General features: G+C 40.8%; 1 protein-coding gene across 7 annotated transcripts in view; it reads left to right on the forward strand.

The window, feature by feature from the left end:
- Srgap2 (SLIT-ROBO Rho GTPase activating protein 2) overlaps positions 1–24,085 on the forward strand; it is a 242,166-nt gene that overhangs the window by 151,182 nt on the left and 66,899 nt on the right. For all 7 annotated transcript variants that reach the window (XM_005329485.5, XM_021729234.3, XM_021729235.3 and 4 more), the window contains 3 exons: positions 13,148–13,210; positions 21,395–21,610; positions 22,232–22,360. In XM_005329485.5, the coding sequence (XP_005329542.1) occupies positions 13,148–13,210; positions 21,395–21,610; positions 22,232–22,360 (408 nt within the window). The remainder of the gene's footprint in view (positions 1–13,147; positions 13,211–21,394; positions 21,611–22,231; positions 22,361–24,085) is intronic.

The raw sequence follows: 24,085 nt of genomic DNA on the forward strand, positions 1-24,085 counted from the left end.
CTTAGGTATGGAACCAAAACCAAAGTAACTAAAGAAAAAAAACCATTTGTAGTGAACTTCATCAAAATCAAAAACTTCTCTGCTTACAAAAGGACATTATCTAGGAAAGACAATCTAGAGAGTGAGAAGAAATATTTTCAAATCATGTATCTCTTTAGGGTTTAATATAATATATACAGAACTCTTACATCTTAACAACAAAAAGACAAAACAACCCAATTTTAAAATGGACGAAAGATGTAAATACATATTGTTCTACAAAGAAGATAAACAAATGGCTGATAAACAGAAGGAAAGATGCAGTTTCCTAATAACTGCAAATCAAAACCACAATGAAATACCATATCAGATCCACAAGAATGACTCTAACTTAAGAAAAAAAAAAAAAAAAGAGAAAGAGAGAGAGATAACAAATGTTGGGACTCAGGTTGGGACTCAGTGGTACCCCTATCACATGTGAGGCACTGGGTTCTATCCTTAGCCCCACATAAAAATAAAAGTAAATAAAATAAATGTATTGTGTCCATCTAAAACAACTAAAAAAATGAAGAAAAAAAAGAAATTACAAATATTAGTGGGGGTGTAGAGAAATTGAAACCCTCCTATTATGATGAAATTAGTAAGTGGTGCAAATCCTATGGAAAACAGTTTTGATAATTCCTCAAGAGTTGAAACATAAATTACTCTGTGACCCAACAATTTCACTCCTAGGTATATATTCAAGAGAAATGGAAGCATTTATGTACATAAGTACTTGTACACAAATCTTCATTATAGCTTTATTCACAGTAATCAAGAAGTGAAAATAATTCAAATATTCATGAAGTGATGAATGGACAAAACTTAATAAAATGTGGTATATCCAAACAATGGAATATTACTCCACCATTTAAAAGAAGAAGTGAGCCAGGAGAGTAACATATACTATAATCCTCGCAGCTTAGGAGACAGAGGCAGGAGGATCATGAGTTCAAAGCAAACCTCAGCAACTTAGTGAGGCTCTAGGCAACTCAGTGAGACCTTGTTTCTAAATACAATATAAAAAGGTCTGGGGATGTGTGGCTCAGTGGTTAAGTGCCTCTGGGTGCAATACCCCGTACAAAAAAAAAAAAAAAAGAAAGAAAAACAAACTCAGAAGTGGGGCTAGGAATATAGCTCAGTGAAGAGTACATACTTAGCATGTGCAAGATTCTGAGTTTAATATCCCAAGCACCAAAAAAAGAAAAAATAAGGGCGGGGGAAGTAAGTACTTATATATTCTGCAGCATGGGCAAACCCTGAAAAATTGTATTCATGAAAAAAGGAGAAACTAAAGGCCATATATTATATGATTCCTTTTATAAGAAATGATTAAAATATGCAAATCCATAGAGATAGACAGTAGATTAGTATTGCCAGGAGTTGGGGAAATGAGGGTAGAAAATGATTATTATCACTTATGAGGTTTCTTTGGGAGTCATTAAAATATTATAGAATTAGTGGTAATTAAGAAAAGGAAATTTTCAAATGAAAATTTTAGTCCCTTAAAATGCAGTAACTAAAAGAGCTCAATGTATGGGTTAAACAGCAGATTTTAAAAAGCTAAATGAAGAATTAGTGAACTGGAAGGTGAGTTCACAAAACAGTACATACTGAAGTTTGGAGAGATCAAAGAATGGAAAATATAGAAAAAGGACAAAAAACTGACAGCATATGATGAATAGGCCTAAATGCATATATTTGAAGTCCCAGAAGAAGAGAACAAAGATTATGGAGTAGAAGCAATATTTGAAGAGATAATAATGCCCGTTAATTGTCCCAAACTAATAAACACATTACAGAATGAAGAAGCATTGTGAACTCCCAAGTAGGATAAATACAAAGAAAAGTACATGTAGGCACATTGTTATAAAATGGCTGAAAATTGTGAGAAAAAAATCATAGCGAAATCTTAAAATGGCCAGGGGAATGGGGGAAGACTGATCACTTTCCAAGGATAAGCAAAAAATTAATATAACTGAAAGCTATATTATTTTTATTTTATATAAAATAAAAAGGAATGGGAATGTGGCTCATTGGTTAAGCGTCCCTGAGTTCAATCCCTGGCACCAAAAAAAAAAAAAAAAAAAAAAAAAAATTTCAATATTCTTGTTCCCACTGCCAATCCAATGAGGACACGGTTTTGAGAAAAAGGACAAAGAAATTTTATTGCTTTGCTAGTAAAGAAGAAATACAGGGGTCTCCTGTCCCAGAGGCTGTGATTCTGCGCATCATGGGGAACCAGGGGAATTTTAAAGAGGTGAAAGAGGTTTTATCTATCCAGAGTTTTAACTCACTTGTTTATTTGAGAGATAGTCATTTCTTAATTTTCAGTGCCATCCTCAAGTCTGAAAGTCAAGATCCCAACTCTTTGTTCCTGTGGTGGGTGTGTGCCCAAGGACAGATTACTCTGCCTAGGATGGGGAAGAAGGTAATCCTGATTGGAGATGGGGAGAGATTAGGAAGGAGACAGAGAGGAAGAGAAAGAAACTATGTTCTTTTTTAAAAATTAGTCTCAGTGGCAGAGCAGCACTGATTCACAGCATAAAGTGGACCACTATTACATTAACAGCTGACTTTTTTTTTTTTTTTTTTTTTGGTGCTGGGGATTGAACCCAGGGTCTTGTGCATGCTAGGCAAGCACTCTACCAACTGAGCTATATCCCCAGCCCTACAGCTGACTTTTCAACAAAAGCAATAGAAAACAGGAGACAGTGGAATGAAAGCATAAAAAGAAATATCCTTCAGAAAATAAGGTTGAAAGGATCAAATGTTTTCTTTCATAAATGGAAGCTAGAGAGAAAAAAAGGAATTAAAAAAGCAGCTGGGAGCTGGTCTCATAAAAATAGAAGGGTGAGTAGCAGAGTAGAAGCAGGAGACCTAGGGTAAGGGAGGACGGAAGGCAGAGGGGAAGGCTGGGGGAATAAAGTTGACCAAATTATGCCATATGCATGAATGAATATATCATAATGCATACCAATTGCATATATAACTATAACGTATCAATTAAATAAATAAATAAGGCCAATAGAGCAGAAGAATGGAATGAGAGGGGTAGGGAAGAAAGGGAATAGTAGTGTTATCCATTTATGAACATGTCAAAATGAACCCCACTATTATGTATAACTACAATGTCCTAAAAGTTAAAAAAGAAAAAAGAAAGGTCAACTAAAGATGTTTTCACATAAGAAAAATCCAAGAATAGCCTTGATAACTTAGCAAGGCCCTCAGCAACTTAGCAAGACCTGTTTCAAAATAAAAAGGGCTAGGAATGTAGCTCAATAGAAAGCACCCCTGGATTCAATCCCCAGTACCAAAAATAAATAAATAAGATAAAAAATATGATAAAATAGATATTATATAAATAGACCAAGTAGATTTGAATGCAGAAAGTTTTATTAGATATAAAGAGGAATATTTTCTAATAAAAATTCAAGTTAATACTTAATAATATAGCCTTAAAATATATTAATAAAAAATGAATAGAACTCAAAAGGGAAATAGAAAATCATCTACCCTAGTGAAAGGCTTAATATACTTGCCTTAGTGAATGATTTAAAAACTAGATGAAAAAAAAATCAGTAGAAAGTCTAGATTGAAAACCAATAATCTTGACCTTCATGACATGTATGAGCACTGTATCTGACCACTGCAAATGGACATATTCTTTTTTAAGTGTACATGGAAAGTTGAATCCTGAATTGGAGAGGAAGAATAGAAGAGCTGAGGGTGAGCAGTTAGAGCCAGAGATTGGAAATCCACAGCTTCTAACTCTGGGCATTCTCCTCCTCACAATTCAGTGATTTGGAGCCAGGCATGGTAGCTCACATCTGTAATCCCAGCGGCTCTGGAGGCTGAGGCAGGAGAATCGCAGGTTCAAAGTCAGCCTAAGCAACTTAGCAAGGCTTTAGTAACCTAGTAAGACCCTGTCTCTGAATAAAAAATTTCAAAAATAAAATAAAAAGGAATGGGGATGTGGCTCATTGGTTAAGCGCCCCTGAGTTCAGTCCCTGGCACCAAACAAACAAACAAACAAAAAAAAAATTTCAATGATTTGTCAGTGGGAGAGAGGAACTGGCCAGAAGAAGGCTGCCAATGGATAGAGTTAGAGAAGATAATGCTAAGTGAAGTTAGCCAATCCCAGAAAAACAAATGCTGAATGTTTTCTCTGATATAAGGAGGCTGATTCATAGTGGGATAGGGACAGGGAGCATGGGAGGAATAGACGAATTCTAGATAGGGCAGAGGGGTGGGAGGGGAAAGGAGAGGGCATGGAGTTATTAATGATGGTGGAGTGTGATGATCATTATTATCCAAAGTACATGTGTGAAGACAGGAATTGGTGTGAATATACTTTGTATACAACCAGAGATATGAAAAATTGTGCTCTATATGTGTAATAAGAATTGTAATGCATTCCACTGTCATATATAAATAAAAAAGATAGAAAAAAGAAAGCTGCCTTTCCCAAGGATATGGATTTTTTTTTAAATTGTATTTAGCCATGACTGATTGGGGTGACTGCACATGTGATTAGTGTAGACAAAGACGAGGGACTGCAAACCACCACTACAGCTGCAGAAAGCTGATCCAGGCTGGGGATCTCCCTTCCAGCCCCAAGGAAATGCATCCTAATTCTCTACAGTAATAGATTCTATTCAGTGTCCTCAGCTTGACTTTATGCTCCTTTTGGTCCAACCCTGTACCTGGGGTGTCAAGAACATGCTGTCTTCATAATTAAACACTCTGGAGCCTCTTCTCTTGACTAGGATGCTAAGGCAACTCCAAGAGTCTAACACTGTACAGATCCCTGGGCAAATTGGCATTGCTGCTGGGTTCCTCTTTCTTGAAGTATTTAATCAGCGATTTTCCCAGTGCCCCAGGCATTTCCTGTAGGGGTGCTGCTGGCTGTTCTACTTCCTACCAGGCTGCCCTCCTTGTCTCAGGGTTCCCACTGCCAACTTTCAGATAAGCTTGCTCTGTTAACTCCTGTTCTTCCAGCTCCCCCATCCCCCCATCCCCCACCCCTGCCATCTGGGAGCCACACAGGCATTTTCTACTCCCCCAGCTCCTGGAATTCCTTCCTGAAGGAGGGCATATGCTTAGGAGCACCTTACACTTCTGGCTCATTTTTTTCTCCTTGCCCAGTTCCAAGTCATTGATTGCTTTTCTTCCTGAGTTCATTCTATGGCTACTGAGAGATCTGTGCTCTCATGTTGCTTATTTTGCCTTTATTTCTTTTGTTCCTTGTGTCCCAGTCTAGACAAGAATGCCATGGTCTCCTAGACACCATTTCTATGCCTTTAGTGTCCTGCTTAGAAAATGGGATAGTCACTCATCTTCAGATGGACCTCAAGAAATACTTTTGGCATGAGAGATCAGGACCTGAAGACATATACCCCTACTTAAGTCATTATCCAAAAAAATAAAGATGGAAATTTGCCAAGTGGTTTAAGAAAAGAAGGCTCGGTGATTTTGAGGGATGTTGCTTTCATCTTATTTTCTTAGTATTGTGATAAGTCATTCTAAGGGATTGAAATAATCATGAAAGAATATTCAGACTTCTTAACATGACCGTGTTTCAGGCTGTGCCATCAGAGGTCTTAGGAGAGCAGAGGGCTGCCAGTCTCTTCCTGTTCCCACCCCCACTGCCTTATCCCAATCCTGTGGGACTCCATCTTCTCCAGATTATGTGTTTGGGCTTTGGTCAACTGTAACAGAGCATAGTAAGCATCCACAGGGGGTAGGAGTTGAATTCACAGAGTTCATGTTATCCCAAAGAAAGGATTTTCCCCCAGGGCCACTGGCAATTACTTGTGGGTTGTCATGTGTGATGGCTCACATGTCCCAGAGCTTCTGGGAAAGCCTTAAAAAATGCCTTTCAGAAATAAGTACTCTATAGGAGAGAGGTCCTAGATTTCACTAAACCAGGCTTGGAGATGGGCGTTCTTGGCTCTCTAACCTAGGCAGGAGGACGCTCCTACCTTTTCATATATGATTTCCATTTCCTCCTGTGTGCTAACACTGTTTTCCCAATGTATCTTTTTTGTTGTTGTTGTCTTATTTTGTTTGTTTCTTTATTCAGAAAAACTACTTTGTGTGTGTATGGTGGGGGTAGCTTTCAGGGGCCTTCACAATCCTCCATATTATAATCATTAACATGTTTAAGAGCACATAAGGAGGTGGCAAGTTTTGATGGCAAGAGCACTCCAGTGGATGTTGAGGGGGTGGACTCATATTACTATTAGCTAATATTTATTGAACATACTAGGTGCTAGATTCTGTTTAAAGCACTTTTTACATGGATTATCTTATTGTAGGGATAATCCTACAATTGGATTATTATTCTATTTTACAGATGGGGAAGTTGAGGCATAGAATGATTAAACAATATACCCAAGACCCTGCAGTTGAGGAGTAGAAACAGTTTTCTAATCCTGTTCTATGACCTACATATTTCACTCTATTCTAATGCTACCTGTAGGCCTAGATAAGATACTGAATAACTGCATGACCCTGGAAATTTTATTTTAACTTTCTAGACTCATCCATGACCTATAACCAGAGAGAATGCCTGTGGGTTCCCTGTAATGGCATATCCACTTTTAATAATCGACATAAGAAAATACAGCTATGTTGTTTCATCGTTATATGAAAACATAGTGTTTAAGTCTACACTAAATTTTGATTCAATTGATTCAATAACTGATTCTTTTATGGCTGCTACACACAAAGTAGGTGGTTGGGCACCATGAAGGACAGAAAGATACTTGGAAAGTTATAATTTCTTTCTTCCATTAATTTGAGATGATTTCATATTTTAGTGGCTTTGGGATTTTTTATAAAACTACTAAGTTCTTTAGATAATGCGATAGGAATGAAATCGAGAAACCATTCATGTTTCAGAATATGAATTCTAGGTCGTAAAATGCATCAGGTGTCTGACATTTCTTATAAAATATGACTTTTGTCCCTTTGAGAGTTTAACTATAACCATTAACTTTGGAGCAAAGCAGCTATTGGTGAGATAAGTTTTTATGGTGGCTTCTAAACTCAAGGGATTCTTTGAAAATGGAATGTGACTGCTTTGGGAGTCACTTATACTGAAGCAGTATCATTATCACCTGAAAAGAAGGCAAACTCAGGGGGGAAAAAAAAGGTTTTACTATGTAATAGCTGGATTTTTAAAAATCAGATTTCCATTTTTGGTAAACAGGGTTTAACGTCTAACTTGCCCTGCAGTTAGGAGACCTCTTGATGAGATAGGAAAAAAATGATCCTGAACTAGAATACTAACTGAATGCCATTTCTAGTACTGCCTTTGAGGTGGGAAAATTGCATTTTGATAGGCTCAGACTTCAAATGAACGTCCATCTTTCTCAGCAGACTGTACACTTTTAAATTGTTTGTTTTATTTTTAAACTACAAGTGCCTGACACATAATAGTTGTTTTATAAATATTTGCCAGTGGACTTTTCATTGCTCACCACAAAATCCAGTCGTTTTTCCATTTGTCAGAATCTAGTAACTGAACCTGCTTTGACCCATCTGATCTGATCTGCCACCTCAAGAGTACAAGTTTTTTAGCTACTCTCTGGGTTAGTTGGCTTCAGTTTTTAAACTGCTGTTTTCTTTTTTAATTCCAAAGTTAGTCTTTTGTATGCACTCTGTCTTTTTAAACCTGTGTATAACTTACTTAAACCTGTGTACACAATGCATTAATGAGTTGTAAAATTAATTCAGTGAGCTATAAGCAACATAAAAAAGTCAACAAGAATGGGAAAATATCAGAATGCATTGCACTTAAGTACTTATGTTGTAGACATACATACACTAGGTTACAATGAAAAATAAAGTTTTGAACATCCTTGACTACCCCTCTTCAGAAGATAAAAGCGCCTCTGGTGTTCCTCTTCCACTCTACCTCTATAAGAGTTTTTTTTTTAAGTATTTATTTATTTATGTATCTTTAGTTTTAGGTGGATATATTAGTTTGTTTTTATGTGGTGCCGAGGATCGAACCCAGGGCCTCATGCATGCTAGACGAGCACTCTAACACTGAGCCACCAACCCAGTCCCATATAAGAGTTTTGTACTGGGATAGGGGTATAGCTCAGTGGTAGAACATTGCCTAGCACCTAGGAGGCCCTGGGTTTCAAACCCCAAATCCTAAAAAAAAAAAAAAAAAAAAAAAAAATTTTACATTGCAGTGATGTTTTGTTAGTTTATTACAGTGCTGGAGATGAACCCAGGACCTTGCACAAGGCAGGCAAATAGCCATACACCACCCCACCCCACCCCTGTAATTGAATATTATATAACCTTGGTCTTCCCAGAGTATAAGGCTCTAACTGTAGCTCAACCTTCCTAGAGCCACAGTTGGTACCCTAACTAGTAAGTGAATGGGCAATAGAAATGTATGCAAGGAGTGTTGTTGATGGAAAAATCTAGAAATCATTCCTGAGAGCTGACCTGCTGGATCACCACCTGAAGCAACCCTGCAGTCTCAGCACTATACTCCACTACCATTTTGGTGGACTGAAATGTGTGGAAGAGTGGCCAGATACAATAAGGGCCACCACCTAGCATTGGCCCTGCTGCCCACAGCCACTCCTTTGAGTCCTATCCTCCCCATCAAAAGCAGTTGGGGCAAAGCAGGAGCTCAGGAAATGTGGTCTCTTTGAAGTGGTGAGCAAGTGCCCCTGAAACCTTCAACCTGCATCTAATGGTGCTTCTCCTGCTGCTAGAGCTTAAATAGGAGGCTCAGATTTTGAAATCTGTAAATGTAGTCGGTTTTTAACTGGATTTGTTTTAACAGTTGGCCTCTGAACTATCTTATGGGTGAGGAGGGGATGCTAGCACTGGTGAAGGAGATCTGTGTCCTTGAAAATTGGATTCCTTTGTGGAAAAGTGCTGACATAGGCTAATCAACACAGCTAAATGACCCACTGTTTCTACCTGCTGACAGGCTCAGCCCCTGGACAGGCTGAAATTAGTTCTCACCACAGGGTGAAGACTTGTCTTCCTTTTTTCCCTCCCTTTCATGCAAATGGGGTTAATTTATGACTGTCAAATAACATAGCTTTGTAGTGTAGGGAGCCAATAAAAAGCAGCCCTACCCCACCAGCTTCTTGGAAAACACACTGTACTGATCTGAGTAACTTAGAGACTCAGGTAATGGGGATCCCTCTGATGGTGACTGGTTTTAAAGCCGGGCCTGGTGGCCCATGCCTGTAATTCAAGCGGCTCTGGAGGCTGAGGCAGGAGGATCAGGAGTTCAAAGTTAGCCTCAGCAAAAACGAGGCACTAAGCAACTCAGTGAGACCCTGTCTCTAAATAAAATACAAAATAGGGCTGGGGATATGGCTCAGGGCTGAGTGCCCCTGAGTTCAATCCTTTGTACCCCTCTAATAAAATAAAATAAATAAAAATAAAGCCTTTTCATAATTGTTGTTCTTTGGGAAAAACTAAACTCACCAAAGCTCAGCAGATGTGTTGGCTTACAGAGGTCTAAAGATGAGTGACCAGCCCAGTGTCCAGGCATTCCAGATATGTAGCCTCATATTTTAGAACATTTCTGCTGCTGTATCTATTCTGTGAGCAAGAGGGCTTTGGAACATTACAGTCTTGGGGAGATGAGGCTGTGCATTTCAGTTCTGTTGTCCGTTGCTATTATATGTTGGAAAAGGAAGATTCCCTACCCATTTTGGCAGGAGCTGTTGCAATTTCAATGTCTTCTCATCAGCCTCGCCTTAGCCCCAGCAGCAGGCAGAATGGGGGCCCCCTTGAAACTCACTGTAGCCAAAGGGTTATGGTAAGTTTCAAAATAAAATATCCAGGCCTGAGCACACCATCACACTTCCTATTCCATAGGACCAGCATTGGTCACTGTACCACATCTCTGTTCTAAATTTAGGTACTTTTTTTTTTTCCAGGCAAAAAATTACTATGCAAACATTTAAGAGAAAAACTTTACCCAAAGTAATTTTTTCCCTGACTTCTGTTTGGTTTCCTGCAATGTTTAGATGACTCATTCTCTTCCAAGAAATTTTAAAGAAAAGAGATGCAGGCTGAATATTAGTGCACAAAGACTGCACTGTAAATTCTTTTTCTTCCCTGCCTAGAGACCCCTTGCTTCTTTACAGGAAACGGAAAGGCTCCACAGTCTTTATTGTCCTGCTCTGGGCCTCATCAGATTTTGTTGTTCTGAGGAATAAATGTGCCCCTTGTCTTTGGGTGGGGCCCCTTGTAGCTTCCCAGCTCGGTCAACCTCTCCACAGTGGCCAGCACGGAAGCCCTTCCTGCGCTGTGCTTTTCCCTAAAGGCGCACAGAGAAGGCCAGCCTTGTATCAGTGAAAGGAGAGATACTGCCCGCTACGTCCCTCTCTCCCTGGGTCAGAATTGCTCCTGATTGCTAGGAGCTTTACTGTGCATTTTAACTGGGTTAACTACAGGAGTATTCCCAGCCCAGCTCTCTGGCAGAGGGAGTGGTAAGTCAGATCACTTGAGCCCTGTTCAAATAAACAGGGTAAGAGTTGAGTGGTCCTCCCAGCTAATCAGCACATGAAAGGAAACATCTGCCTGGCTTAATTGCTATTTTATTGGTTAGGCTTTCCTTCCCTCTTCCTCACTCCTTTCTCCTCCACTCCTGAGGGACTGGGGTTGTTTTAAGTTGTGGATAAGCTACAGGGTAGAGCATCAGGCACTTTTCCCCCTTAACCTCTGCCATTCAGCATAAGGAGGTGGTAGGAGAGGCTGGAAGGCTGGTGGGGTGTGGGGGGAGGCCAGCCTAGAGGCAGCAGGGCAGGGTGGTGGGAAGTGATACTCGTGGTCACTTCCTGACCCTGTTGCTGACTCCTAGGCTGGTGGTGAGTCATTTCTCCTTACTTCACCTCCTTGGGCCTCAGCTGCTTCAGTGGAGCTCAGCTCTCCTCAAGATGGGTGAGGCTGGGGTGTGAGTGTGTGCAGGAAAGGCATTCCCTCCTGTGGCTTCCTCCAGTGGTTGAGGTCACTGGGGATGACAGACACTAGGAATGATAAATTCAAGACCAAAAAAGTGCCCCTGAAGCCCTCTGTTTTGCAGAGCAACTGAGTCCCTGAGGAGAACTTGCCCATTATCTGCTACTCTATGGTGTGAAGACAGCCAACCCATTATTCACTAAAGGGGTTGTGTTTGAATGGAATATGGATGCAAGGAGCTAGGCAAAAAATCATGTAGAATCATAGTGGGAGGCCTATCATTTTATGGAAGAGAAAACGAGAGATGCAAAGAGATTAACCAGGGTGCCTAAGGTTATAGCAGGTGGTAGAAGAGCTGGGAATAGAAGGAGACTCTTATGTTTGCCAATTTAGGTTTCCTTCCACTCCATTCTCTAATCCACTCCATTCTCTACTACTGGAGGACCACCTATGATGGAAGGCACACCTATGTTTTATTCCCTAATGAATACCTTACTAGAAAAAAATGGGCAGAGAATTCCTTATTGTAAAAAATGGCAAACCATAACAGAAAAAATGAAATGTCTGATAAACATGTTTTTAAAAATGTTCAGGCTCACTAGAATCAAAGAACTGCAGATTGCAAGAGATACCACATCACAGTTCCCTAAATTGGCAAAGATTTTTGGTTGTCAAGACCAAAAAAAAAAAAAATGAACTAAGCATTCTTGCATGCCTCTGGCAGTATTTTTAATTGGTACAGTATTTCTCAAAGGCAATTTAATGCTACAAATGAGTACTCTCTGACCCACTGTTATTTCTAGTAGAAAATAATGAAAAAAGTGTGCATAGATTATATATAAAACAATTTAATACAGCATTTTCTATCACAAAACTTTGGAAGCAAATACCTAAGAAGAGGAGCTATCTCAGCCTAATGTATTATAATATTATAGAAGAATGATGGAGAAATGTTCACAATATACAGTTAAGCAAATAAATTCCCAAACAGTGTTTATATTGCAATCCCAATTTTGTAAAAATAATAATGAAAGGGAAAATTAGAAAAATATTTTACCACTGTCTAGAGTGATGATTTTTTTAGTGGTAGGAATTCAGGGTTACTTTGTTTTCTCTTTTGATGTTTTTTTCCACTTTCCTTGTTATAATAAATATATTTTGTAATCAGAAAAGGTATTTTTAAGACAAAGATGTATGCATCTTGGGAAACAAAGCAAGATTTATAATGATTTTGTTTCTGAATAAAAGGGCACATCCCTTCTTGCCTGGGCATTTAGCTATGCCAAGACAGTATTATAACTTCTGTTAGAAAGATGCTGGTATCTGAATTTTTGTAGTAAAGAATTAGAGGGGCCTGGCAGAAGATACAACAAGGGCTTTCCTTATCAATTCCGCCATGAGGCCAATTGGTTTTATCCCCTGCTCCCTTGGGCTTGGCATATAACATTCTGTTCAGAACCATGACTCTTTCCTTCCTGCTTCCTCATTCTTCTCTATTTCTACTGTTCTCTGTGGTTAGATGCCTGCCCTGGGTGGCAACAGCACAGAATCTGAGAGCTACCACTGCTCAGGATTAACCAGTTGAAGACCCCTTAACAGATATTATCAGAATCAGGTACCGTTAGCTCAGGTTGCAAGCAGTCATTATTGAAGAACCACTTCCTTGAGAGTTTGGAGTAGAAATAAAGCCAGTGAGAAGTACAATTCCTTCCTGCTTGAACTTATTTAGTTAGGGACTTTGAAGTCCTTGAATGTTGATATGCTTTTCCCTCTCTCATCCTATTATGCATCTTTCCTTTGTAATCCTTTGGCATGTTTGTCTACAAGTATCTGAGAAGGCATGCTCCACCTAACAACTGTTGCTAGGTAGGATGTGGCTTTCAGGCCTGCTCTTTGGGGACCAATTGAAAAATCAAAGGCTATAACCCATTTTCCCTCTACACGATTGCTTTTGCTGGGCTACAGAAAGGGCACATTTCATTTTATTAAAACTCTTTGAGTAATCTGACCATAATTGGGTCTGAACCGAGTGGTTATCTGATTTGCTGGGTTAAATAATGGGCCTTAATTGAGTCTGTGTTATTTGTAGAGCTAGTGCTGCTCTTGCCTTTGTTGCCCCCTCCTCCCTCCTTCTGTTTCCCAATTAACCTTCATTCCTCTTTCCTTGCAGAGTAAAGAAGTCGGCCAGCAGCTCCAAGATGATTTGATGAAGGTCCTGAACGAGCTCTATTCGGTAAATCAGATGGGTTGCTGGGCTCTTTAACAAGCAGAGGGAAGCAGCATTTGGCAGCTGGCAGCCATAGTCACGTCAGCAGCCCTGAACTGAGCTGAGGTTGAGGACAGTGCATGCTCTCTATTGGGGGTGACCCCACCCATTTGTTTGTTCACACTCTTGATTTTCAAAACGAACAAGCCCCAAAAACACTTCCTCAGAATAATATCCTTCCTCCACTGTGCAAGTTCACCCTGGCTTCATTTGAGGCATCACCTCAAAACACCAATCAACGGCTAGGTCACCAACCCAGCTGACACCATTAGCAGCAGCAACCAGGGACCCCAATTTTAATGGCAAGGGACACAGCCTGTATTGCACCATTAACATTTGCCTCTTGGAAGCACTTATCGTCCAAGTTTTATGTCAGATCTTGGATTGATCTTGATTTGAGATTAGAGCAAATGCTATAGAGGGAAGTGTAGACTCCTAAATGTCCCAGCATAAGGGTCCCGTTCAGACAGGCAGAGCCCACCGTGAAGACGCAGGCTGTGGGCTTGGAGGAGAGAGCCCAGTCTGTTCTGAGACACCTGGCACTTCAGTGGATGACAGGTGCTTCTTCATGCTCTGAGATGTGGTTGTGGTCTTGTTCTCCCCCAGCCACATTCTGTAGTTATAATAAACACACACACACACACACACACACACGTACATCAAGGAAATTCCTGCTCCCACAAGTGGAATACTTCAATTGTGCAGCACCTGACAGGGATCCCTTCTCCAGCTCTGTTATATCAGCCCTGTGTGTCATTTTCCAGGGTTGTCCCATCCTATTTGGAGGTGAAATTGGTTTTCTGTGTTCACTTGTTTATTCCCTCCCTCCCCTCTTCCCTTTCTTCCTTCCTTTCTCCTTTCCTCCCTCCTTGCTTCTTTTCCTCCTTTTCTCTCTCCCTCTCTCCCTTCCTTCCTATCTTTCTTTAATTCACAGGAAAGCAGGCAGCAGCGACATACGTAACAGGCATCTGGGGTCAGAGAATTCCATGTTCTTGGTCCAGAGCCCAGGCGTGTCCGTTTTGTCATGGCAACTGCTAAGCAAGTAAATAGTGTAGTGTGGTCATCTGACCCATCTGCAGCAGAGCTTGGTTCATTGTGAATTTCTACTCTGTGACTCTTCTGCTATGAAGACAACCAAGTAGACAGCAGGGTACCCTTTGGTTCAGCTCCCGGGTTTTCATTTTTCTCAAATGCAGTTGATGTCTTTTAAAAATAGAAGCACACGGATGGGAACCATTTTCAGATTGGAAGAGTTTCCTGAATTTGGTCTTTTCAGTGCTTCTGCTCTTTATTTTTAGAGCATCTTCTAGGCACCAACAAGAGCTATTATTCCTTTTTTCTGGCAGAGAATTCACTAAGATGGAAGATGACACATGTCATTATAGGAATTCTTATATTTTCCCATAAGCATCTTTGACCTCCGCTATTTGCAGCTCTTTCTAGGGGTGAGTTGGTTGGATACCAGAAAACCCCAGACCCACTCAAATCTAGTGTGCTCCTTTGGCCATGGGACTTAAGACAGCAAAGGAGGAATAGTGACCATCTGTTAGCTTTTACCCAGAGTCCTAGATCTCTTCATAAGCTATGACTTAAAAAGTAAGCGAAAGGGTACAGGCAATGCCAGAGTAAAGAAGAAAATCCTGGAACTTGCTGCTCTGGTCTGAGGACCAAGTTTGTACCTCTAACTACAATCTTCAGGCCATCCCATATAGGCCAGTAAGCAGTCTATGCAGAGCTAGAATATTCCCACTGATATTCACACTGAGAATTGGCTAAGTATGGTGTCTCCTGTTGTGAGGTGCCTTGGTACACAGTCTTATAATCTGTCTAAGATCTATGTAAAAATTTGATATATTCCTCAAAGAGGTGATGGGAAGAGAAGAAAAGAGTAGAGCACACCAGAAAGTTCCAGAGAAAGCAGAACAGTATGATGCAATGATTTCCATGCAGGGTAATCCCCCACCACCACCACCAAAAGGACTTTTGGCAGTGTCTGCAGTATTTTTAGTTGTCAGAACTGGACAACTAAAATCTAGTAAGTAGAGGCCAAGAGTGCTACTAATATCCTGCAATGTCCAGGATATTCCATCACGACAAAGAATTATCTCCCCCCAAATGTCAGTAGTACTAAGTTTGAGACATCTGTGTCTGGTGACTAGAGTCTCCTGAATTAGGCAGTATAGATTGTTGACTGCTAGCTGTATGAATGTGGGACACCCTAATGTCTATGATCCTGATGTCAGGTATCTTCATATCCTGGGGGATGGGCTCATTGGGGGAGTTATAATTTCAGAAATATCAGACTACAGTTAAGGATCAAATTAATTCACAGATTCTGTCTGTAGACTATTAAAGGGTTCAAAGAATAGAACTAAGAGTTGTTTCTTCTACAGGGGTGACATTAGCTTTTGACTGGTTTGAATAAAGGCACATGGGATTGGGATGTGGAACCCTTCAACCTAGGACTGAAGTGTTTCTTGGGACATGAGACTTTCAGTGCTGAAACTGGGAAAGTCCTGAGTAAAACAGGATGATTTGTCACTGTGGTGGGATAGTGGTCTCATCAAGTAGGAAGCCGGTATACTGTATATTGGCTTAGGGAAGCTGCTAGCTGTGGACACTCTCAGAGGAGTTAGGAAGAGAATAAGAAAGAATTCTTGTAAGGAACTTTACCTCTGTTTGCTCTGTAGGAAAGTAAGAGTCAGTCAGTCTCTCTCTCTCTCTCTCTCTCTCTCTCTCTCTCTCTCTCCCCCCCCCCCCCGCCCCCCCAACCCCTGTAGGCAATAGAAGTTATTTGTGGGCACTAAAAAAAAGGGAATCAAGGATGTAAGATATCTGCCATATTTACCAGTGCCCTTCTTACTTCACACTTGCCCCTTATGTCCATGAATAATTCTTTTTGGAAATCAATTACCCACGGGTTGGTAATTTAAGTACTTTTGAACCTGATGAACCAAGGGGCCAAACCCAGGTGTTTCCAAATAAAGATGCCTTTGGATGAGAAGCCCAGAATCCCACCATAAGTGGCCAGCTGCCCCTCTGCACCTTCCTCTTTTCTGCCTGAAGGGCTTTGATTTCCCTGACTTGGCATTCTGTGCCAGGGCCACTTCCACAGCTGCTATTCAGAGAGCAATCTTCTGCACGTGTTTCTCCCCCATCATGAACTGGCTAGCTTGGAAACCAGGGGATAAGTGGTTTTCATTCTCTGACTGATGCTCTAGGAATGCCTTTGAAGTCAGAGCACACTGCTTCCTAAAGAACTCTGGGATTTCTGCCTCAGTTTTCCTATCTGGAAAAGTCCAGAAAGGCCCTACAGGAAGGATGTGCAGATGCAGAAGGATATGTAGAGGCACAGAAGCCACATGGATTGGCTAAATATGAAGAGTCAAGGAAACCCTGGACTTGAAAGAGAAGAGGAGATTGGGACACTCTGGAGCTGTTGTCACCTAGAGGTTTTGTGCTACAGTATATGTCTCCTTGACTTACGTAGCAGCTGTTTGCTGCAAGCTACTTCAGCCTGGTGTTCAGCACCTGTTCCCCTGAAGCAGTGGCAGCTAATAGTCCTCCAACTCTGCTTATCTGTTTGATCCTGGCACTGGACAGTGGGAATACAAAAAAGTGTCCCTAAACTCAAGACATTTAGTTTTGATAGGGGGAGACAGAAAAATAAGACAGCAAGTAAAAAATTAGGTAAGAACTCTTATAATCTGCATGAGAGAAGAGCATGAATTAGGCTCCTTAGAAAGGCATTTGAGTTGAATTTTAATTGCTAAGAACTCTTAGTCTTCTCTATATGTTCCCATTTTTTTCCTTTTTTACCCATCCAGGGAAAACAATCACATCCATTGTTCATGATGAAATATCTTTATATTGTTTATTCATCTCTTGAGGCTATTGCTAATAGATTATTTTCAAAGTTTTATTCTGTCTGTATACTATTTCTTCTAAATTGCTTGTTCAGTTCTGGGTATTTAAATACTTTCCTTAAATGTCTGGTAATCCTTAGCTGGCTGATCATATTTTAAAGTAAGGCTCTGAAAAGTCCTGTGTTGACCATGGCCTTCACTGTAGGGGCCATGTCTTTGGGGAAGCCCCAGCATCAGTATTTTTTTTAAATCTTTTATCTTGGATAGATTGCTAAGAGATGGTTCTTTTGATCTCCCACTTATGTCTGGGGACTGAATTGAAAGAGATCTGGGCCATCTCAACATTCAGTACAGAAGTTGCCATTGATCCTTCTGGTTTAAGTTCAGTACTCCTATCCTCAGATGAGCCTGGTATTCCCCAGTTTGTGGCCACTTTCTAAGAAATAAGCCTCAGTCACCCATTGTGATTAGGGAGGGGATTTGGGATCTGACTTTCTCAGGCTTTCAGTAATTTCTTGTTTTTAGCTCCACCTTCATCCCACTGCCACCTATTTCTCTTGAGACTCCTGTGATATGTCTGGTTGCTTCTTGGCTCTCCCTACTATTGATTTAGGATTCAGTAGGTCAGTTACTACTTGCTTATCTGTTTGTCAGAGTCTGATTCTTTCTTTTTGTTTTCCTCAATTTACACCTAAAAAATAGTAATAGCCAGGCATTAGAGCAGATTATGCTAAGTGAAGCTAGTCAATCGTTAAAAAACAAATACCAAATGACCCCCTTGATATAAGGGGAGTAAACAAGGACAGGGTAAGGACGAAGAGCTTGAGAAGAAGATTTACATTAAACAGGGATGAGAAAAGGGGAGGGGAGGGGAGGGGAGGGGAGGGGGGATAGTAGAGAATAGGACAGACAGCAGAATACATCAGACACTAGAAAGGCAATATGTCAATCAATGGAAGGGTAACTGATGTGATACAGCAATTTGTATACGGGGTAAAGTTGGGAGTTCATAACCCACTTGAATCAAACTGTGAAAGATGATGTATTAAGAACTGTGTAATGTTTTGAACGACCAACAATAAAGTAAAAAAAAAAAAAAAATAGTAATAGCCAGGCATGGTAGTGCATTCCTGTAATCCCAGCAACTCTGGTGGCTGAGACTGAAAGATTGCAAATTGGAGGCCAGCTATGCAATTTAACAAGACTCCGTCACAAAACAACAAATAAAAAGGACTGTGCAGTAACTCCGTGATAGAGCAACCCTGAATTCAATCCCTAGTACAAAAAAAAAGTAATAATGAAAACTCTTTTCTGTTCTTTTAGTGTAACTTATGGAGGTAACAGAGCTAAATGCATGAATTTAGTATTTAGTTTTTCAAGGTAAAGTGAGTGTTCTTTGAAGAACTGAGAATTTAGAATTCTGAGTTTCTCCTCTAATTTATTTGCTCACTATATATGTTTCTCTAAGTCCTACCTTGATTTTCCTGTTTCCACAGTTGTTTACTATTACTTATTTAAGCTTCAGCCTCTGGGTGCTTCAGTTTTCCCTTGAGTAAGAGGGCACAAGTAACATTTCTTCCACATTTTTCACAGAGTAGATGATTCATTGTCATTAAGTCATTTGGGCAACCATTTGATGGTAAAGTTACCATGTGTACATGACATATTTTCCTTAGGAAGTTTTAGTTTCTTAGAGTAGATAATATTTTACTCTTTCTTTGGTGGGGAGGGGTATTGGGGATTAGACCAGGGATACTCTGCCATCCAATGCTTTGTTTTGAGATAGGGTCTCCCTAAGTTGCCAAGGCTGACCTTGATCTTGTAATTCTCTTGCCTCATGGGTATTTGGGTTTCCAGTCATGTGCTACCGTGCCTAGCTTTTAAAATCTTTTTTTTCTTTTCTTTTTTTTAATATTTATTTTTTAGTTCTCGGCGGACACAACATCTTTGTTTTGTATGTGGTGCTGAGGATCGAACCCGGGCCGCACGCATGCCAGGCGAGCGCGCTACCGCTTGAGCCACATCCCCAGCCCTTTTAAAATCTTTTAATGAGAGAGTTCTTTAAGTACTTTTGGGTTCGGAAAGAACAATATAAATTGTTGATTTTTATTACTTCATCTGTTTGTTGTTGGCACTATTCTTTGAGCTCCTTTGTCTGTCATGTTCATTCATAATATTTCCTCTTTCATCATAAAATGGGAAATCACATTCTTAAAAATCATTCACTTTCACAACTTATTTACTTGAGCATTTGAATGCCTTTGTCAGAATCAGGTGGAAAAAAAAAAAAAAAAAAACAGAGAAAGGAGTTCCCATCCACCCGTCTCTAGCCAGGAGAACAGATGGCCTCTTTCCCACTTCTTAGTCAACCTGCAAAACTGGGGATCTGTTTGAATTACTTAGAAAAGCTTTTTAATACCCTTAGTTGTTAATATTGCTTCTCCTATATAGAGAATATGCAAAGTATAAGCAGAGTGGATCTTATGGGGAATGGTGTCAGGTTTAGAATAAGCTGATTTAAAGCATTCTGCATCCAAAATGAGACAGAGTTTAGATTCTAATGTACTCTGATTTTGTCAATACCTCAGTATTCTTTATTCCTTCCTCCCCCTCCCACTGATCCTAAGGGATTAGAATACTCACAGAGCCCCTCTAGCCCAGGTTTTCTCAACCTTGGCACCACTGACATTTTGAACCAAATAATTTTTTGTTATAGGGGGTACCCTGTGTATAGGATGTGCAGCAGCATTCCCATTAGCAATCCCCAAGATGTCACAAGCAAAAATATTTCCAGACATTGCTAAATGTCCCCTGGGTGAGATACTGCTCTAACTCAAGTTCCTAAATAAAACCAATTTTGCTTTTCAAGTCTCCCTTGAATTTACTTAACCTTTCCTCCCAACTAATTCAGCTCCAGTCCTATGCAATGATTTAGTGGTAAAGAATGTGGCCTTTGAAGTTTGATAGACCTAAATTTGAATTCTGACTGCCACTTACTAGTCGTGTGACTTTGAGTGCCATAGTTAATCTCTTTAGCCCCATTTCCTCCCCTTTAGGAGTGGAAATAATAACATGTCTTTCACAGAGATGTTGTGAGGATTCACTGAGGTGGTGTACAGAGAACCCCTGACATACAGCATGCACTAAGTGGTAGAGATTATTATAAATATTAATACTGTACCCTTGCTGTCCCTTGCGAGTGATCAGCCATGTATGCATGTATGCTTGTCACACACACACACACACACACACACACACACACACACACACACACACTCACACACACACAGCTCCTACACTATTTCTCCCTTTCAAAGAAATTTCATAGCATCAAAACTTCAGCACTCTCGAACTTCAGATGGCTAGGTTTGTGGTCAAGCATTTGTAATTCCCTGATGGAAGGTAGCAATATCCTTGAAAGCTCCAGAAGAGCACGGCATCATGTGGCTGGAAGCAGTAATTTGGGGAGGACTGGAAACAAGGTCAAGTTCCAGGCTTCCTGGTCTCATTGCTAAGAAATGGAATTGAATTCCTAGACAGTGCTTTGGTGGAAAATTTGAAAATGGTGTCCCTCTTTTTCTATTATTTCTTGTAGTAACTCTAGTTATACTTAATAGGGATTTTATTCCTTCCCTGACTCTTACCTGAATCATGCAAGTATCTCATGGTTGTTGTCTAGATTGTAGAACTGCTGCACAGATGAAATGAGCAAATGTGTGTGTGACATTTGCACAAAGCCAGGAATATGCTATGTGCTCAGAATGTAAGAACTGCCATGGCTGTTGCTCTAGTGCTGTGAGGAAGTGTATAATACAGTTGAAGCAGGACGGTTGGGAGAACTATGGAGGCTTTTCCTCTACCCTGTTTTATAGCTGAAAGGTACAAATAGTATAGACTACTCCACGGGCCATGCAGCCCTCTTTGGGGCACTGAGAGAGGTGGTGTTTCTGTCTAGTGGGTAATTGTGAGGTGAGCAAGCCATAGGAAATCCCTGGGCCCATATAAGACTAATGATTACAAATGGTAATAAATAGAATTGAATAATACATGAAGAGCAGAAGTCATTTCAATAAAAAGACACCTTGGGTTAGTTCTGCTTCCTTGTGCTTTGGAACTGCCTTTATTATATAGTGTTTGCTGAACCAAACCCTTCTGGATTTTTCCCTTGGGGGGATGAGGATGTTGCTTCCTGGGGAAGAGGACTGGCTGAGTCTTTTAGTCTGTAAAGCAGAGAGTTGACCCCATTGGCTTGACCTCTGGGGTGGGGGTGGGGGATGTCTTGCAGGTCATGAAGACATATCACATGTACAATGCCGACAGCATCAGTGCTCAGAGCAAACTAAAGGAGGCCGAGAAGCAAGAGGAGAAGCAAATTGGTAAATCTGTGAAGCAGGAGGACCGGCAAACCCCACGCTCCCCTGACTCCACCGCCAATGTCCGCATTGAAGAGAAACATGTCCGGAGGAGCTCAGTGAAGAAGATTGAGAAGATGAAAGAGAAGGTATGTAGGCTCTAGCAGCTGTACAGGCAGGGAAGAATGTTCTGGAAGGCAGGACTGATAAAAATTTTCCAGTAGGGAAAGAAGAGCAGAACACAGAAACTCTGGGTTCCTTTACCAAAAGAGTCCTTTCTCTGTCCTGGCAGGAATCCTAGGTATTGAAGGATGCATGTCCACTCCAAGTTTTCAACCTCCAGCACATAGACAAGAAACAGTAGTCACCCTTCCCTGCTCATTTTCTAAATTGAGCAAAGTGTCTTGCTGTCTCAGGAAGTGGGGGGAGACTGAGGACCTTGGGTTCACCTTTAGGCGTCAGATGTTCAGAGGCTGGGGTAAGTGACACCTCCTCCAGGTTGGCAGTGCAAGGATGGAGAATGATATTTGAAGATAGACTTAAAGTGGGGCACGCATTTAAAGTAGGGAGCCTCATTAACCTTTGCTGAGTTGATCTACATTATGCCCTTGAATCTCATTAAGCAGAATTAGAACCCAATTTAAAGCAGATGCGCATAGGGAGTAGCAGCACAGTTGTGGTTCTTGAATGTACTGTACTTTCATCTCCCGGAGAACAGTCTCCCCTTTTAAAAAAAAAAAAGTAAAATTTAACTTCTGTTTCCTTTTCAGCGCCAAGCCAAGTACACCGAGAATAAATTGAAGGCCATTAAAGCCCGGAATGAATACTTATTGGCTTTGGAGGCAACCAATGCCTCTGTCTTCAAGTACTACATCCATGACCTGTCTGATCTTATTGATGTAAGTGCTTAAAGCTGGGGGGCCTATGGGCTCCTCTACCCTGGCTTCAGAATCCTTGACACACATTCCCCAATTCTATTGTTCAGGCATCTGGGGCATTTTGAGACAATTACAAAAAGATGATAGCCATAATCCGTAAGGAGATTGCCAGGTTCCAAGTTCTGGGTGACGCATTTTGTTTGTTTCATTCACTTCTCACTATAGTCCCTGGAGGAAGACATTATTATCTCTAGTTTTATTGATTAACATTCAGAGAGTTTAGATGACTTACCCAGAGCTAGTAAGTGACAGAGTAACCTGGTGTTAGGTGTCAGGTGTTCAGAGGCTGGGGTAAGTGACACCTCCTCCAGGTTGGCAGTGCAAGGAGGAAAATGATATTTGAAGATATACTCAAAGTGGGGCACATATTTAAAGTAGGGAGCCTCGTAATCCCGGAAGTTCAGGAGGCTGAGGCAGGAAGATCACAAGTCCAAGGCCAGCCTCAGCAACTTCGTGAGATCCTAAGCAACTTGGTGAAAGCCTGTCTCAAAATAAAAATGGCTCATGATGTAGCACAGTAGTAAAACACCCCCTGGGTTCAATTCCAAGTACCAAAAAAAAAAAAAAAAAAAAAGTGACAGAGGCAAAATTTGTACCTAAATCTTACTAAATCAAGATCCATGACCACAGCACTCTTTGGACTTCTAGGAAATACTCAACAACTTGTATGGTGAAGTAATGATAAGAGCTAGAGTTAGAATGTCATACTTTACATTTATGTAGCAGTTACTGTTTATTTTTCTGGTATTATCTCCTTTGATTATCACAACACTATATGGATAAGTAATGCTGTCTCCAGTTTGTAGTTGAGGAAACTAGTGGTACAGAGGGTTAAGAGACTTACTTACCCAAGGTTACAGATTTGCAGTGTACCACAAATTATGTTCCTATCAGGAATTATCCAGATGCCACTGACATCAGGACCATTCTTTTTGAGATGTAGCACACGGACAATCTAGAGAAGCAGGTTAGTAGGCACATAGGTTTTGCATGAAGTAGGCATCTCCTTTTATCTTTGGCCTTATGGGTCAGTCTTGATCTTGATCCTCCTATTGTTTTCCTCAGACCTTATAGTTGAGTCTTGTAGTCTCTACCCTTCATCTGGCCCAATTCCAGAGCCAGTCCTAGATAAAGCTACATTGGCGTACTTTTCTTACCTCTCCCTCTGGTCATCAAAGTGAAGCAATTGGAAGCAACTAGAAGCAACTGATGGAGCATCAGCCTCCCAGTCTCTAGGGCTTCAGGTGTATCCCTGTATCCTGTTTGAGGCCTGGCATTTGCTTTGGGCTCTCAGCAACAGCAACTGGGTCTTGCAAGCCTCTGGCCAGACTGCAAATGCTTGCTGCCTCAGTCCACAAGCAAACCTGTCATACTGCGCAACATCATATGGGGGTCTGATCTAAGATTCACTGGTCTCTAAATAGCTGGTTCATCTTGGCCTGTCGCTGAACTGTTCTGGAACTCTTCTGTGGTTTCCCACTGCTCCACCCCCCAGCAAACTAAAGAGCTGGACTAGACCATTGGTACTTAAATCTGGCCCCCATCAGAGTTGCTTGGGGAACTTTTCCAAAATACAGATTCCTATTTCCCTTTGACCAGGGAGTTTTGATTTGGTCGATTTGGGGCTGTTAATACCCTGTATGTCATTGCTTCCTTGAGTAAGTGGAGCCTTGGTCTCTGTTCAAG

Source organism: Ictidomys tridecemlineatus, chromosome 10 (genome assembly GCF_052094955.1).
Source record: "Ictidomys tridecemlineatus isolate mIctTri1 chromosome 10, mIctTri1.hap1, whole genome shotgun sequence".
Classification (NCBI taxonomy): domain Eukaryota; kingdom Metazoa; phylum Chordata; class Mammalia; order Rodentia; family Sciuridae; genus Ictidomys; species Ictidomys tridecemlineatus.